At 36.4% G+C, this 13610-nt stretch overlaps 1 protein-coding gene across 4 annotated transcripts in view; it reads left to right on the top strand.

Moving 5' to 3' along the window:
- Positions 1-13610, top strand: part of VAV3 (vav guanine nucleotide exchange factor 3) — a 171105-nt gene that overhangs the window by 77649 nt on the left and 79846 nt on the right. For all 4 annotated transcript variants that reach the window (XM_074597335.1, XM_074597337.1, XM_074597334.1 and 1 more), the window contains exons 10-15: positions 558-653; positions 2330-2398; positions 5023-5109; positions 5522-5607; positions 5981-6113; positions 6443-6552. In XM_074597335.1, the coding sequence (XP_074453436.1) occupies positions 558-653; positions 2330-2398; positions 5023-5109; positions 5522-5607; positions 5981-6113; positions 6443-6552 (581 nt within the window). The remainder of the gene's footprint in view (positions 1-557; positions 654-2329; positions 2399-5022; positions 5110-5521; positions 5608-5980; positions 6114-6442; positions 6553-13610) is intronic.

A 13610-nucleotide genomic window follows, 5' to 3' on the forward strand; every position in this document is an offset into this window, starting at 1 on the left:
CTAGTAGTTCATTCATCTGGAGCATAACATCCCACCATGGAGATCAGGATGCTGTGGGAGATGATGTTGAAGGCCTTAGAAAAGTGAACCCGGATTATCCTCACCCATTCACAGATCTGGCCATTTCATTGTGGAAAGCAGTCAAATAGGTCAGGCATCGATTTACCTGTGGTAAAACCATGCTGGATATTCCCAGTCACTTTCTTTTATGTGCCCAGAAATTGCTTCGAAGAGGACTTGTTCCATAATTTTTGCAGGGGCTGAAGTGAGACTGATGGGTCTGTAGTTTCCAAAATTATTTTTTGCTTTTTTGAAGATAGGTGTAGTATTTGCCATCTTTGCTATGCTTATAGGCAGCGTCATCTTTTTAAGTTCAATGAAATGCCTAATTTCTGTTGTCTTTGTGATGTTTATTCTACTTTTTCTCGTGCTGTTGAGATATCTAAGATATTTAATATAGTTGCCTGGCCCATATATCACTGGATTTTCATATATATCACTTGAATATCTATATTTTCTAACTCTTTTGTCTTATTCTTTTTTCTGCCTTGAACTAGGAATGTTCCAAGAGGGCCAATAACGGGAAATTTACACTGCGAGATCTTTTAGTAGTTCCAATGCAGAGAGTGCTAAAATATCACCTACTGCTCCAGGTATTTTATTTTTGAAATTTAAGGGGGCTGAGAGCAAAACTATGATTGTTTATCATCAGTGGATTGTAAGAATGAGAAGTAAAGGCCTTTATCACAGGAAGGTGGTTGACATTTCCATAGATCTGAGGCTGATTTGTTACGAAATAAAATCCAGTCAAGTGCGGGTTTTCTTACAGAGATCGTTCCTCAGAGCTGAAGCGTATCTGAGGAAAAAAGAATAAAACACAATTGTTTCCTCAGTATCTGAACCTTTCGTTCTTGGTATGTTTAAAATGGTTAGTAGTACCAAACTATAATCATGGTAGTTTGAAATGTGAACCATTACCCCTCAAAAGACAAAACTGGATAATACTTAACAGTATACTTTTAAGATGCTGCTTTGCTGTCATAAATTACAATAAAGCCATATTTATTTTGAAATGCTTCTTGTTATAACCCACAAAGCGTTAGCTTTTGCAGTTAGTCCTGTAATAAGGGTGGAGAGTCTTATAAATTTAATTTGATAGCTGTGCCAGGAGACTCATTAGTTCAGCTGCAAAGAAATATATTACTATATTAGGCTGTCAACCCTGCTGATGCTTGTAAAATGTCATTTAAAAAAGATATACTACTTGCATGTGAAGCATAATTTTGACTCGGCAGAGCAACACACGTTCTGTAATATTAAAGTTTTTGAAATATTTCTATAAATGAGTCATCAATATTTTGATCAATAGAAAATAGGAAAGAACAAAATTAATGGTACAACTGCTTTTTAAAAAAACTGATGAGATCTGAGTCATTTTATAATCAACCTGTATATTATGAAAAGATGATGTACAATATGTCACTATGCTCTAATGTGTGACACTAGTGTACATTGTATAAGAAATAAATGTTTCTAGACTTTGAAAGAAAAAAATAATCCAGTAAATTGTTAGGATTGTAATGTGAAACATAAATACTTATTCCTTCATTTCCTAGAATTTTAGCAAGTTATTATGTTAGGTGAAATGTGTAATTCTCTTCTCAAATTATAAAGAAGAAATAACCTGTTTCCCCAAGAGGTTACTTTTTCACTTCATAAAAACTGGAAACCCCCTTTTTTGTAGCCACTTCCCATACGGAAAATAATTCTTTAAACATTTACATTTGATTTAAATATGCCTTCTGAGTCAGCTTTATCTTAGGGATAATGAGACAGTGACTTCTTTTAAGCAGTTGCACAGTTTAGCTGAGATTTTATTGCCAGCATACATCCCTCTCTGCAGACAAGTGCATGCTTTGGAAGGGGATGATATACTGTATAGTAATGTGCAAATGACCTCAAGTGTTTACCTGTGCTTTCAGCATGCACATACAGTAATGATCTGATTGGCAAGTATTAAGTGCTAGACAGACCAAATTAGTTTCTAATGATGGTTCATTATCAGCTAAAGTCAGTGTTTAGGCTCCACAGCAATCATTCTTAAACACTTGCCAATTATCTGTTTGCAGTAGTCCCCACTCAGTTACAGGCTGCTCACTATGGGGATAAAAACGTGAATTCTTGGGCTGTGTGTTCTGATTTTGGCTTTTTTCTTTTTTTTTGGCGGGTTGGGGATGAGCAATGACAACTTCCATTTGAAAACTGACAGATTTCAGTGACCCACTGAAAACAGACAGTGGGTGAAAAGTTTTAACTGCTCTGTCCACAGGAGCTGGTAAAGCACACTACTGATCCCATGGAGAAGGCAAATCTAAAACTGGCGCTTGATGCAATGAAGGTAAGTATTCATGGCAATGAAGTATTTATGTCTAGGTTGGCAGTTAAAATGATAGCTCAGAACTGTATTTCCTGGAGGAGATAAAGTTCTTCACAGCAGGTCAAACATGTTTTCACAGGTCACTGTGAGCTTTGTGAGTGTCTCAGGGCAAGCATATAGTTGAGTGCTTTGCTCAAGTCTGGGAAACAAGTAGTTTTCTGAAATGGAGGGTTTATGAAATAGAACTTCCTTATTTCAGTTTACTCCCACATCATTTTGCTGTCATATAATGAGATGAAAAACAGGTGTTTCAATAATTTCAGTTTCACTTCCAGAATTTAGGAATATTTCTACTACTGTAAGTCAATTCTAATCAAGGTTAGTACTTTCCCAGTGAGATGAAGACCGTTATCTTTACAAGACTTTTTTTCTGTCGTCTTAATATGATCTCTGTGGCTTTACCTTTGAAAGCAGTAGTATCTTTCTGGAGGTAGAGTATCTGTCACACTACATTCACCTGCAAGTCGTACAAACAAATGCTTTATAGAATAGCTGTACTGCCTTATGGGTAAGGTAATATATTATGTGTTCCTCTGCATAGCCTCAGAAATGAAGTACAGTTCTGCTTCACTTGGCTTCACGGCATGAAATGTGACATTCATGTGCTGGAATTGTGAAATTTTTTCTATCCTTTGTGGGGAAAGAAGCCAATAATGACATAGGTTGTATGTCCTACTCTAATTTGTATGGTCCGCAGAAGATGCTGAAGACAGACTAAGTTAGTTTTGGGTTACACAGCTTTCTCAAATTATGTGACTGTCTGCCTTGAATGCCTGGAATACAGACCAGCTCACTAATGAGACTTTTGGCTCCTGTTTTTTGCCATCTGGTTTTGTGCAGTGAATGCAGAGAGCGCCACCATGATAAATCTCCCACGGAGAGATGCCTGAAATGGGATGGCACAGTGTTGCTTCCATCTAGTGGCAAGCCATGCCATCCTGGCTGCTGCTGATTGGCTAGGAAAATAACCCTGGTTTTTATTGTGCTGCCTCACCCCGCCCCCATCCCCTTTTTTTTTTTTCCCCATTTTGCTGGCTTGCTTCATTGGTTTTGGTGAAAAATGAAAAAAATAAAACAAACAAAACAAAAATACCCCAACAAACACCCCCCCCAAAAAAAAACCACCCAACAAAAAACCAAAACAACCCAACAAACAAACAAACCCAAAACAAAACAACCCCTAAACAAAAAAAACCAAAAACCAATTAGAAATCTCTAGCCAGAGTGTCTGTGGCTTGCTGGCTGGCAGGACATAACCCGCCAATTAAAAAACTGAAAAAAACACCACCACCCACCCCACAAAGAAACCCAGATATGAGCATCTCTCCTTAAGGTTGCAGCATTGTTTCCCTCCCGATTTATGGTATCCTCTTACAATAGTCCCTGCTAGTGCAGTAGAAGAAACTATGCAACATCGGTATGTTGCTTCTAAAAACCTTGGTGTGTCTGCTCAAAACTAAAATGTCTTTGGAAGAACTGCCAGCAAAGTGGTACTGCCCCCCAAGTATGGAAATTCTAGGGAAGGATTATGCTGTCAGTTTTCTTTTAGCAGCAAGAAAAGAGGTTATTTAATTGCTACACTAACTCTTTTAAGACTGATGTGAACGTATCCTGCACAGATTCATTTGGGAAGCTAGCATAATGATTGCAGCTATTCTTAGATTCTGATTAAAAATGTCTTAGGAAGAAGATGTATCTTTCTCCCACCTTCCAAATTTGTGACCATATTGAAGGGGTACTGTAAAAGCAAGTTGTGAAGATCAGAATGCCTTTTCCAACTGCTGCTCTCAGCATCCCTGACCTTACCAATTACCACTCCTGCTCACTCCTCATCTCTAGGCATAAGCAGGGAAACCCCAGCAAATTGTCAGTATTACTCAAGCATGTTCAGAGCTTTTTAAAGGCCTTAGTGAAATGTGTACAGTACGCGTTCTGGTAAAGAGGACAGTAATGATCTCAACCTGCGACTTCAGGTAGTATATCCCTTTAAAAACCCCTTTTAAAATCTGCTGTGTAATGGCTTCTCTTTGCTGTGCAACAGTAAGAACGAGATCCTACTACTGGGGCAGCAGCTTCTTCTCTCCTAATAAGCACCCAGGCTTATGATATGTTTACACCTTACGTCCTGCTTTTGAGCTGCCTTACATGTGTTTTCTACTATATGCTCTGTTTACCGTCTGTCTTATTCTCAGATACTGGATGGTGTTGACTGCTTTTTCGGCAGCGTTTTTCCATCTTTAATCTTAAAAATAAGACATTAACAAAATTCAGGAAAAAAATCAGCCCTTTTTTACAATTTATTATGTATTTCCCTGTATCTTGCTACTAAATTTGTGTTTCAACGGGTATGATGAAAAGAGCTGTAGATACGATTGAAGATATGCAGAGGTTTTCTTTCTTCTTTATTTAGGCATACATATTGGTAATTCTTGAACGTTAAAGATTGATTTGTTTTTTTTTTTTAAATGACTAAATATGCACATGAGTCAAAGACAAAATTAGAAATAAATTTGCCAAAATAATGTGTTAAAGTGGTCTGTTATGGAAAAGGTTTTTTCCCTTCCCTTTTTCTGTTGATGCTCTAGGACTTGGCTCAATACGTAAATGAAGTGAAGAGAGATAATGAAACGCTCCGTGAAATTAGACAGTTTCAACTATCAATAGAGAATTTGGTATGTGATATTTTTCATTTATACAATTTAAAAATAATTTTTCATCAAATATATTGGTAGATCTTTTTTTCCCCATTTCATACAACATTACAGTATTCTGGTAATATTTAAGTATGCTTTCCTTGGTTTAGAATGAAATGAATATTTAAGTACAGAAATCTCTTCTATTTTGAGGGTCTGTCTGTAGTTAAATATATTTGCATAGTTAAGGTTTGTATTTGTACAGTGACTCAGGTGTATTAGTAATTTTCCCTTTTGAAGACGAAAATGGAATGGACTGATTCTTTATTGTATTTAGTTCAGATGATAGTGGCCTGAAAAGCCCTGTTTTGGGGTAAAAGGAGTGGTCTAACATTTGAATATGTCATCATCTTGACACTTTATTGAATCATATGTATTACTTCTGTTTCAGAATCATTCCCTCTTGCAGTACGGAAGACCTCAAGGTGATGGGGAAATAAGGATAACTACATTAGACAAACGTGCGAGGCAAGACAGGTGATGGCATGACTTCTGGTGTTTGCTATTAAAAAGCCTGTGAAGTAACTCTCTTTTTAGATTTGAGGTCAGCTCAATGGTTCTTGAGACTCCATTTCACAGTGCATTCACAGAGCCTAGCCACCGTTTACCAAGTGAATTTGCAAAGTAATTCATGGGAAGTTAGCTATTACGTTATCATCTAAGATCACTTAAGTCCCTTGCAAGTAGTATGTCTCTAGCAAAAGTACTTTCAGTGTGTTTTATTTCATTATTCAGTAGTTTAGTTGTCCCTTTTCAAAATTAAGTGCCACAGACAAAGGTGTGTAAAATAATACTTTGGATGTTGGCTTTCTGGAGTGTTTTTAACCATCTTTATATTGTATTTTCATAGGCATATCTTCTTGTTTGATCTAGCTGTAATTGTTTGCAAACGGAGAGGTGATAATTATGAAATGAAGGAAATAATAGATCTTCAGAAATACAAAATTACAAATAACCCCACCACAGATAAAGAAAATAAGAAGGTAATTATTTGTTACTGATTCATATAAAATGTATATTTTTAGCAGCAATTTGAAATGTTTTGCAGGAGTTCAGAATGTGTATACAATCTATTTACAAAGTTTTATGTTTGAAATGTAAGCTGAAGTGAATATTTAGGGATTTCAACTTTGATTATTTTTATGTAATAAAAATATTTAAGTTGTTCCTAAGCGAATGCAATAATGTGATCTTGCTGTTCCCAAAATCAGGGAATTAAGGAACATACAAATGATTCTTCTTTTTTTTTGTTGTTGTTTCTTTTCCTTCCTTTATAACTGATGACCTTTGTATTGCCAATCTTTTTATGCAGTGGTCTTATGGCTTCTACCTCATTCATATCCAAGGTCAAAATGGTTTAGAAGTTTATTGCAAAACCAAAGACTTGAAGAAAAAATGGCTTGAACAATTTCAGATGGCTCTGTAAGTATATTTTTATTAAGGTAGAATTGCATTCATCACCAGTGTAAGCATATCACTTAAATTATGCTGAACTGCTTTCATGTTTAGATTTTTTTAATACAGCCTAGTTATCTATTTTATTATTGACTTTCTGACAACTGACTGGCAACTTCATGAACAGAATATTTCCCTGAAACTCCTCTTGGAAAAGGAAGAGGGCACTCTAGGCTGTGTATTACTTTCCAACTTTGCTGTTAAGACTGTCTTAGTAATACTGTCTTAAGCAACCAGGGGGAGATATTAGTTTTTCTAGCAATAAATATCTAACATAATAGTGACCTTTTTTCCCCTCCTCCTTTTTTTTTTTTTTATTAATTGAAATATTTTTTTGAAAGGTGATGCTGATGATTTGAGAGAGGATCCTGGCATCCTCCCTAGTGACTTGTAACTAATTTATTGTTTAGTATTTGGATCAAGTTGCTTGGCTTATTAAATTTAGTGTCAAAAGACTGATTTCCTTTATATGTTTTCAACTAAAAGAGATGCAGATTACATTATTGTTATGCAGCATGAGCATTATTTCCATTTCTGATTCTTGTCAGAAAGACAAACATGATTATTGACACCTCAGGTATTCTGATTAAATTTAAAACATGTGAACAAGGGAATTGGATGACAGGGCGATGCTTGCTTTATGGTTTAAAAAAAAAAAAAAATTGTGAGGGGGAGTGAGATATTCCCAGTGAAACAGAGACACAGCATTAATAAAGATAGTTTTAGGTGTGACTGTAAAGGTTTGTGGATTCGGAAAAAGGCTGTTATGAGCTGATAGGAGTGAAACTTGCTCGTAAACTATATATATATATATATATTTAAGAACTTAGTATGATGCATGCTAATGATTTAAATGAAAACATACGGGAGGAGAGCCTGGGCTGGACAGATAATATAAGGCCTGCTTGCTAGGGTTCCCATCTTGCTGATTTTTATTGAAGACAAAAATGGCATGTGTTTTGGCAAAAATTTCTGGGTAGCATAATGGGAGATGGCAAGAGGTGTTTGTTTGTACGTATGCAGAAAGCTGAGTACTTTGTCTCTTTCTGTCCCTGTACTCTCCCTGCTTCACTTTCTGTAGTGTCATTATTGATATTTACTTAAACATAGATAAAATGTGTATGAAAAGCATGAGGAACGCACATTTATCAGCTTTAGCATTGAAACTACTGATTGCCCTTCAGGCATCCTGGTCCAGTGCACAAAAAACCCCAACCAAGCAAAACAAAAGTCAGCCCAGGAGCTAAGGAGTGCAGTAAGAGAGCTGTGTTTGTTCCTAGGAGCGTATCCTCTGTTCTTCCCAAACGTTTTTACCATTCTGTGTAGCCCCCGCCCCCTGCCATGTGTGTGGTGAGTGAGTGCAGCTGCGTATCCTTACCCAGCGTTAGGCACCAGCCCGTGCTCATGAGCTGTTCATGAGTGTGCCTTTGTGCACAATGGTTTACTGATGCCAGGTGTCCCACGCCAGCAGAACAAAGGGAACCTGAAGGGTTGACAAGATAATGTGCTACTCTTTCTTTTTGGACAGATGGCGTCGGTCGTTGAAAATGAGTGGTGATGTCAGCCTTGTCTTGCGTGGATGTTTGTCCTTCTTGTAAACTCATACCTCTAGTTTAACCTCTTCCTGTGTGACTAAAGGCCATAATGCAGAGGCACGGGAGCAGCAGGGTTGCTGCAGGTCGTCAGGGCTGAGGTGTCACATGATGTAGTGGCATTATTTGTATTGGGCAATGCTTTTGTGCCCTTATATTTATGACCACTAGGTTTGAAAACAATGGGGGGCTTTTATGCTTCCTGAAGTTTTTATACCTTTCCCCCAACTCTGTTACATGGGTTTGACTTCATAGCATATTTCCCTCAGCAGCTCTCCCCAAACATACTTCGGTGTATGTAGTGATAATTATATTCTAATTCATGCAGAGGCACCAGAATTTGTATTTGGGAATAAACTAAGCCAAGTGCTTTGAGCAATTGCTGGTTGGTTTGATTTGTTGTTTTCAGGGGTCTCACTGCCTGCTGTGTAGGTTACCTGTTCTAGCGTGATTCTACTCTGAAAAGTAGCCATGATTGAAATTATGCTGTTATTCATCATACTCAATTATAATTGCTGCTTCTATGGGCAAAATACTTCTCATTACTTAAAAATTTTACTGAGACTGCAAAAGCAGCGCAGTTGAAGAATTACATTCTTTTTTGATTATCAGAAATTATGTTGTTTACAGAGTTCCAGACAGAAATTTCAATGCAGTTTTGCTGCCTTCAGGATAGCATTCTGTATGAAGTCAGAACGCTGTGCAAGTGTTAATCTAAGAATGTAACAAGAGAACAAATTAGAATCTCTCTTATTATTTTTAAATTAAAAATTAACCTTGCTGCCAATAGAACAGTTTTTTGGCATAACTACGTGAGCTAGGCTGTAACTTTTTTTTTTTTTAGGAGCTTAGATGTTTATAGCAGTGTATGAACAACAGTGATGGTAGTTACATTGCTGAAAAGGCACCTACTGTTGAGATGGTGGTGTTACCGAGATGAGAATTTGTCTCCAGAAGCTTATGTTATTGATGAAGTATGAGATAGAGGAGAACATTGCTTTGCTGGTAGGACTTGATTTAGGTTTGGAGGGCAGGAATATATTAGGCACACTCGATACGGAAAATCTTTGAAGGAAGGAAGGCTGAAATCCCAGTGCAATTTCCAGAGTGTTACTTTTCGGAGTAGTAAGTTTCTGTTAGAAAACTAGTTTCACAAACCTGTGAAAATACTCTCCATCTTGGGCAGCTCTGTTGTTACTGTGGTATATGGAGAGTTGTTTTGTCGTGAGGGAGGTTGGGAACAATGGGTTACTGGTCATAAGAACCTGAGTAAATTGGTTTTATTCATATGGCATTTCTGTTGCTACAGTATGCATTTGCTGTTTTCCTGAGATTATTGCTTTATTTACAAAATATATAATACCAAAGCACCACAATTTTTATTTTTCCTAAGAATTTCACAGTGGTTATTGATGAAGCCTGCTCATACACTACATCCTCAGCGGCAATGATACTGCGGCACGGCTGTGCTGAATTGGATGCTATTGACCTGTTCACAGTAATCTCCACAGTTGAGGCTGGGTCACCTCCCCTGTGCCTCCCCCCCCTTTTGTTAAAAAAAATTTTGATTTGCTTTAAGTTTATTGTGTACAGCCTTCAAAATTGCTGGTTATTTCGGAGAGCTGGATTTTCTAGATGACAATAAAATGAAGTAGGATGCTGGGGCAGCACAGTTAACATTGCAGTCAAGCTCTTAAAGCTGAAACTTTGGTTGGACTGATAAATCTGATGAATTTGAGAGATTTTCGTAGAGCTAGTAGGCAGAGACCAGTGGAGGATGTTTCAACAGGAGCCGTCATATCACAAACGGCTGAATTCTCTCTTGGTGTGCCCGTTCCCCCATTGATGTGAATGGAAGTTTTGCATGCACGGGGGAGCGTAACCCCTTATGGCCTCAGAAGGGATGCGCTGCTTAACAGCGATAGTGGTTAATTTGAGCAGTTACTATTTTGTTCTTGGAACTCTGCTCATAGTAATGGATGAGTGTATAGCTGTATGGAGTAAATAAGGACCTTTTAAAACATAGTGCTACAAAGACTTTACTGTACAAGATGTGGAATGTTTAAATTTAATCTAGCATGTCAAATAGCATTGGTTTAAATGCAAAGTCATTCCAAGTGATATCCAAGGTAATATTAATAGAAGCGTACAGCCAAATTACTGCACCAAATTACTCAACCAGATTAGAGGCATCAAGTATCAAGTGAAAGTTTGTCAGCAATGTGATAAAGTGCATGGCTTATTTGCTGTAACTAAGCCATTAAAAAACCTCAAAACCCAATTGTGAGTGTAAGATAGTTTTGTTAGATTTTCTAGTAGCATATCCTATCTAATTTTTTTCTCCTGTATTAAAAACAACCAGAAGAATCAGAACAAATATGTAATGTCTCGTAATATAACTGGAAATTACATAAAATATTTTATATTTTTGTTATTCAGCGTATACTAAAAGGTAGGAGCATTGATTGTTGTTTTTTTTTCCCCTAGAAAGCTCTCCTACAGATGCTTTTCTTATTTTAAAAATACTTATTTTTAAAAATAGTTGACTAATGAATTTATGCTAATCATTCTTTATTAAAAGAAACAACTCCTTGAAAGTTAAAGTTGTCCTCTATTATAAGCGTGTATATACCTCCGTTATTATTACTTTGGAACTACTTAGCTGACTAATTATCAGGCTTAATTTCTTATTATGTGGCAACTACTTTTCTCATCATTGCTGTGATGAATTTAATTTTCTTTTATTTCATCATAAAATGATGGAATAAATACTGAAAGAAAATATGTTATTACTGTCTCATGTTGACACTAAACGTTTGCATCCATCCACTAAATCTTCCTTTGTGTGTAGTTTGTTTCTTCATTACAGTAGAGCATGGAGCAGGTGTGTATTCCCTTCATCACAACAACAGAGACCTTTTCCATGAAAGGCCACATACTATATTTTCCCACTGACTTACTATTTGAATCCATTAGTGTAATACAGCATGCAATATCTTATGCTGGCTTGTGCTGAATTTCTTTTGTCGTCACAATGTCCAGTTTGCTAATTTAATTAAGTCTTTCTGTGGTTTCTCAATTGGGCTTTATAATCCACTCTAAAAATGGCCATCAGCAAACTTGGCTTCAGTATTTATTCCTAGATAGGAACATATTACACAGAAATGCAATTTAAAATTTAATCACAGAAGAATTTAGGTTAGAAGGAGTGTGTGGAGATTGGCTCCTTCATTCTCCTGCTGGGCTTGAGCTGACAAGGCCCTGATCAACCTAAGTTTAGTACTGCTGGATTTCAAGATGCACAGAACCAATATTGCAACGTCTCATGCAACAGTGTTGTAACACGCCTTTTAATTAGGCCTTACTCAACATCTCTCTTTCACTGAGAAGTCCATGAAACATCTTCCAGGCAGAGGACAGGCCTTTTTTTTTAAATGTACTTAGGTAAAATTTCACCTTCAGAAGTATTATGATTGTAGTTTCTGCTTTGACATTGTTTCTGAAATTGCAATATTAACATCATGTCTAATTAGTAATGCCTGAAAAATCAGTGGGAAACACATGATCATTACAGTGATTAGGGCATGCATTAATTGCATGGAGTTAGTGAAAAACATCCAAATAAAAGAGATTTCAGACATGAAAGCTGTACATCCCTCAAAAAATTAGTGGTTTCAGTTTTAATTACACTGTATTTAAGTTTTAGGTCACTACAGAGTTTGTGCAGCAGCTCAGGTACAGTCTAATACAGTTTTGAAAAATTACCATTTCAGTTAGACATAAATTCATACCCTGTAACTCAAGGGATGCAGAACTTATCATCTGATTGTAAGGAAATAATCCCGAGATGCATTGATTCTCAAACCTGATAGGTGTGCGCGCAACATTTTAGATTAGGCAAGCTACATAAATTGTAACTAGAGCTCATTGATTTTCTAAATTTTAAAGAAAACTAGTACAAGAAACAAGGTAGGTGAAAAGTGTTCTTTTACCTATTACCATACCCATTTCCAAATTTGGTTTGCATTCTGTGACTAATGACATTGGTCAGATTCAGCTCAAATAGATCTGCTCCCTCAGTGCATTAATAATGCATATGCATTAAGACTTCTTCTGAGAGAATATCTGAGCTCCTGACATATTGAACACTGACATATTAAATTAAAGCTTTCTTATCAGAGCACTTTAAAAGCCTTAGACATCTGCTGCATTTTTCAAATAGCTTGCAAAGGTGTTTCACTTATACCAACCTCACGTAGGTTACCAAAGCAATAAACACACACGTCTACCTGGGCTTCTCCATCAGTATAAATATTTCAATACAGCGAAAATGAATGCCAGTTCATGTCTGCAAAGAAGAATGGTTGCTTGTTCTTTCCTATGACTCCAGTTGTTTTTGATCAAATGTTTTTCAGGGTTATAAGCAACCATTCACAACATATTTATAGTTACGCAATTTCTTCAGGTTATTCCAGACACAGGAAGAACTGTGTGATGATTCTGTATATGATTAAGAGCACAGCGTAAGGACAGTGTAGAATGTGAAAGCCAAACAGAATTTACAAAAACAGTATGTAAGCACTTGGAGATGATAAATATACTTTGATATTCTGTCTTCTGGTGCACAAAAATAAAAAATTTCCCAGTCCTTATGTTCTTACAACATACCTTGCCACATGTGAGGTATATTAATATGAAAATTAATAAATATTTCTTAAAATTCAGTGAAATAAAGATGTAATGACACTACATCATAAAAACAAAGTACGACCATCTAAATACTGGGGGTTTTTTTGGTCAAGGTGTTACTTTTTTTCAGTCTTAAACATGGAATTCTGCATTACATGTTTGTCCTACACATGTGCTAGTTTCTCCCTGCAAACCAAGGCTACCTTTTTTTGTTAGCAGATTTAGGTGTTTGCCCAGTAATATACAAGCTTATGGCTGTATACATCCTATATTTTTTTGTTTTTTACTCCAAAACATAGACTCTTGTCTTCAGTTAAGTGTAAATATATGATAAAATATTTAAAGCTTATCAAGACAAGCAACTTTGTAAATTTGGATTTGTAAGACTTAGAACTTGCACAAATAAGACTCAGCTAGTGAATATTAAAGTATGTGAAGTATCGATGCTTTTGACTTACAAATACTGATGTACAACAAGCTTTGTTCCTATCAGGTGGTGGTTAAAAATGTTATACTGGAATAGATTAGCTCAAAGCAGTCCATCTTCCGTGCTTTTCAGTGAAGTAGGCTGATAAGGAAAAGGAAAGCCATTATCTTGTTTGAAACAATGCAGTATGTTTCCAAAAAGCTAACAAGATAATTTCCTTGATCTCAAAAAAGCCACTCATCATATGATCAAATAAGCAAATTTCCTAGCAAAGTCTTAGAAGTTGTGCGTTCTTGATCAAAAGCACAATTTACTTG

This window comes from Larus michahellis, chromosome 8 (genome assembly GCF_964199755.1).
Source record: "Larus michahellis chromosome 8, bLarMic1.1, whole genome shotgun sequence".
Lineage (NCBI taxonomy): Eukaryota > Metazoa > Chordata > Aves > Charadriiformes > Laridae > Larus > Larus michahellis.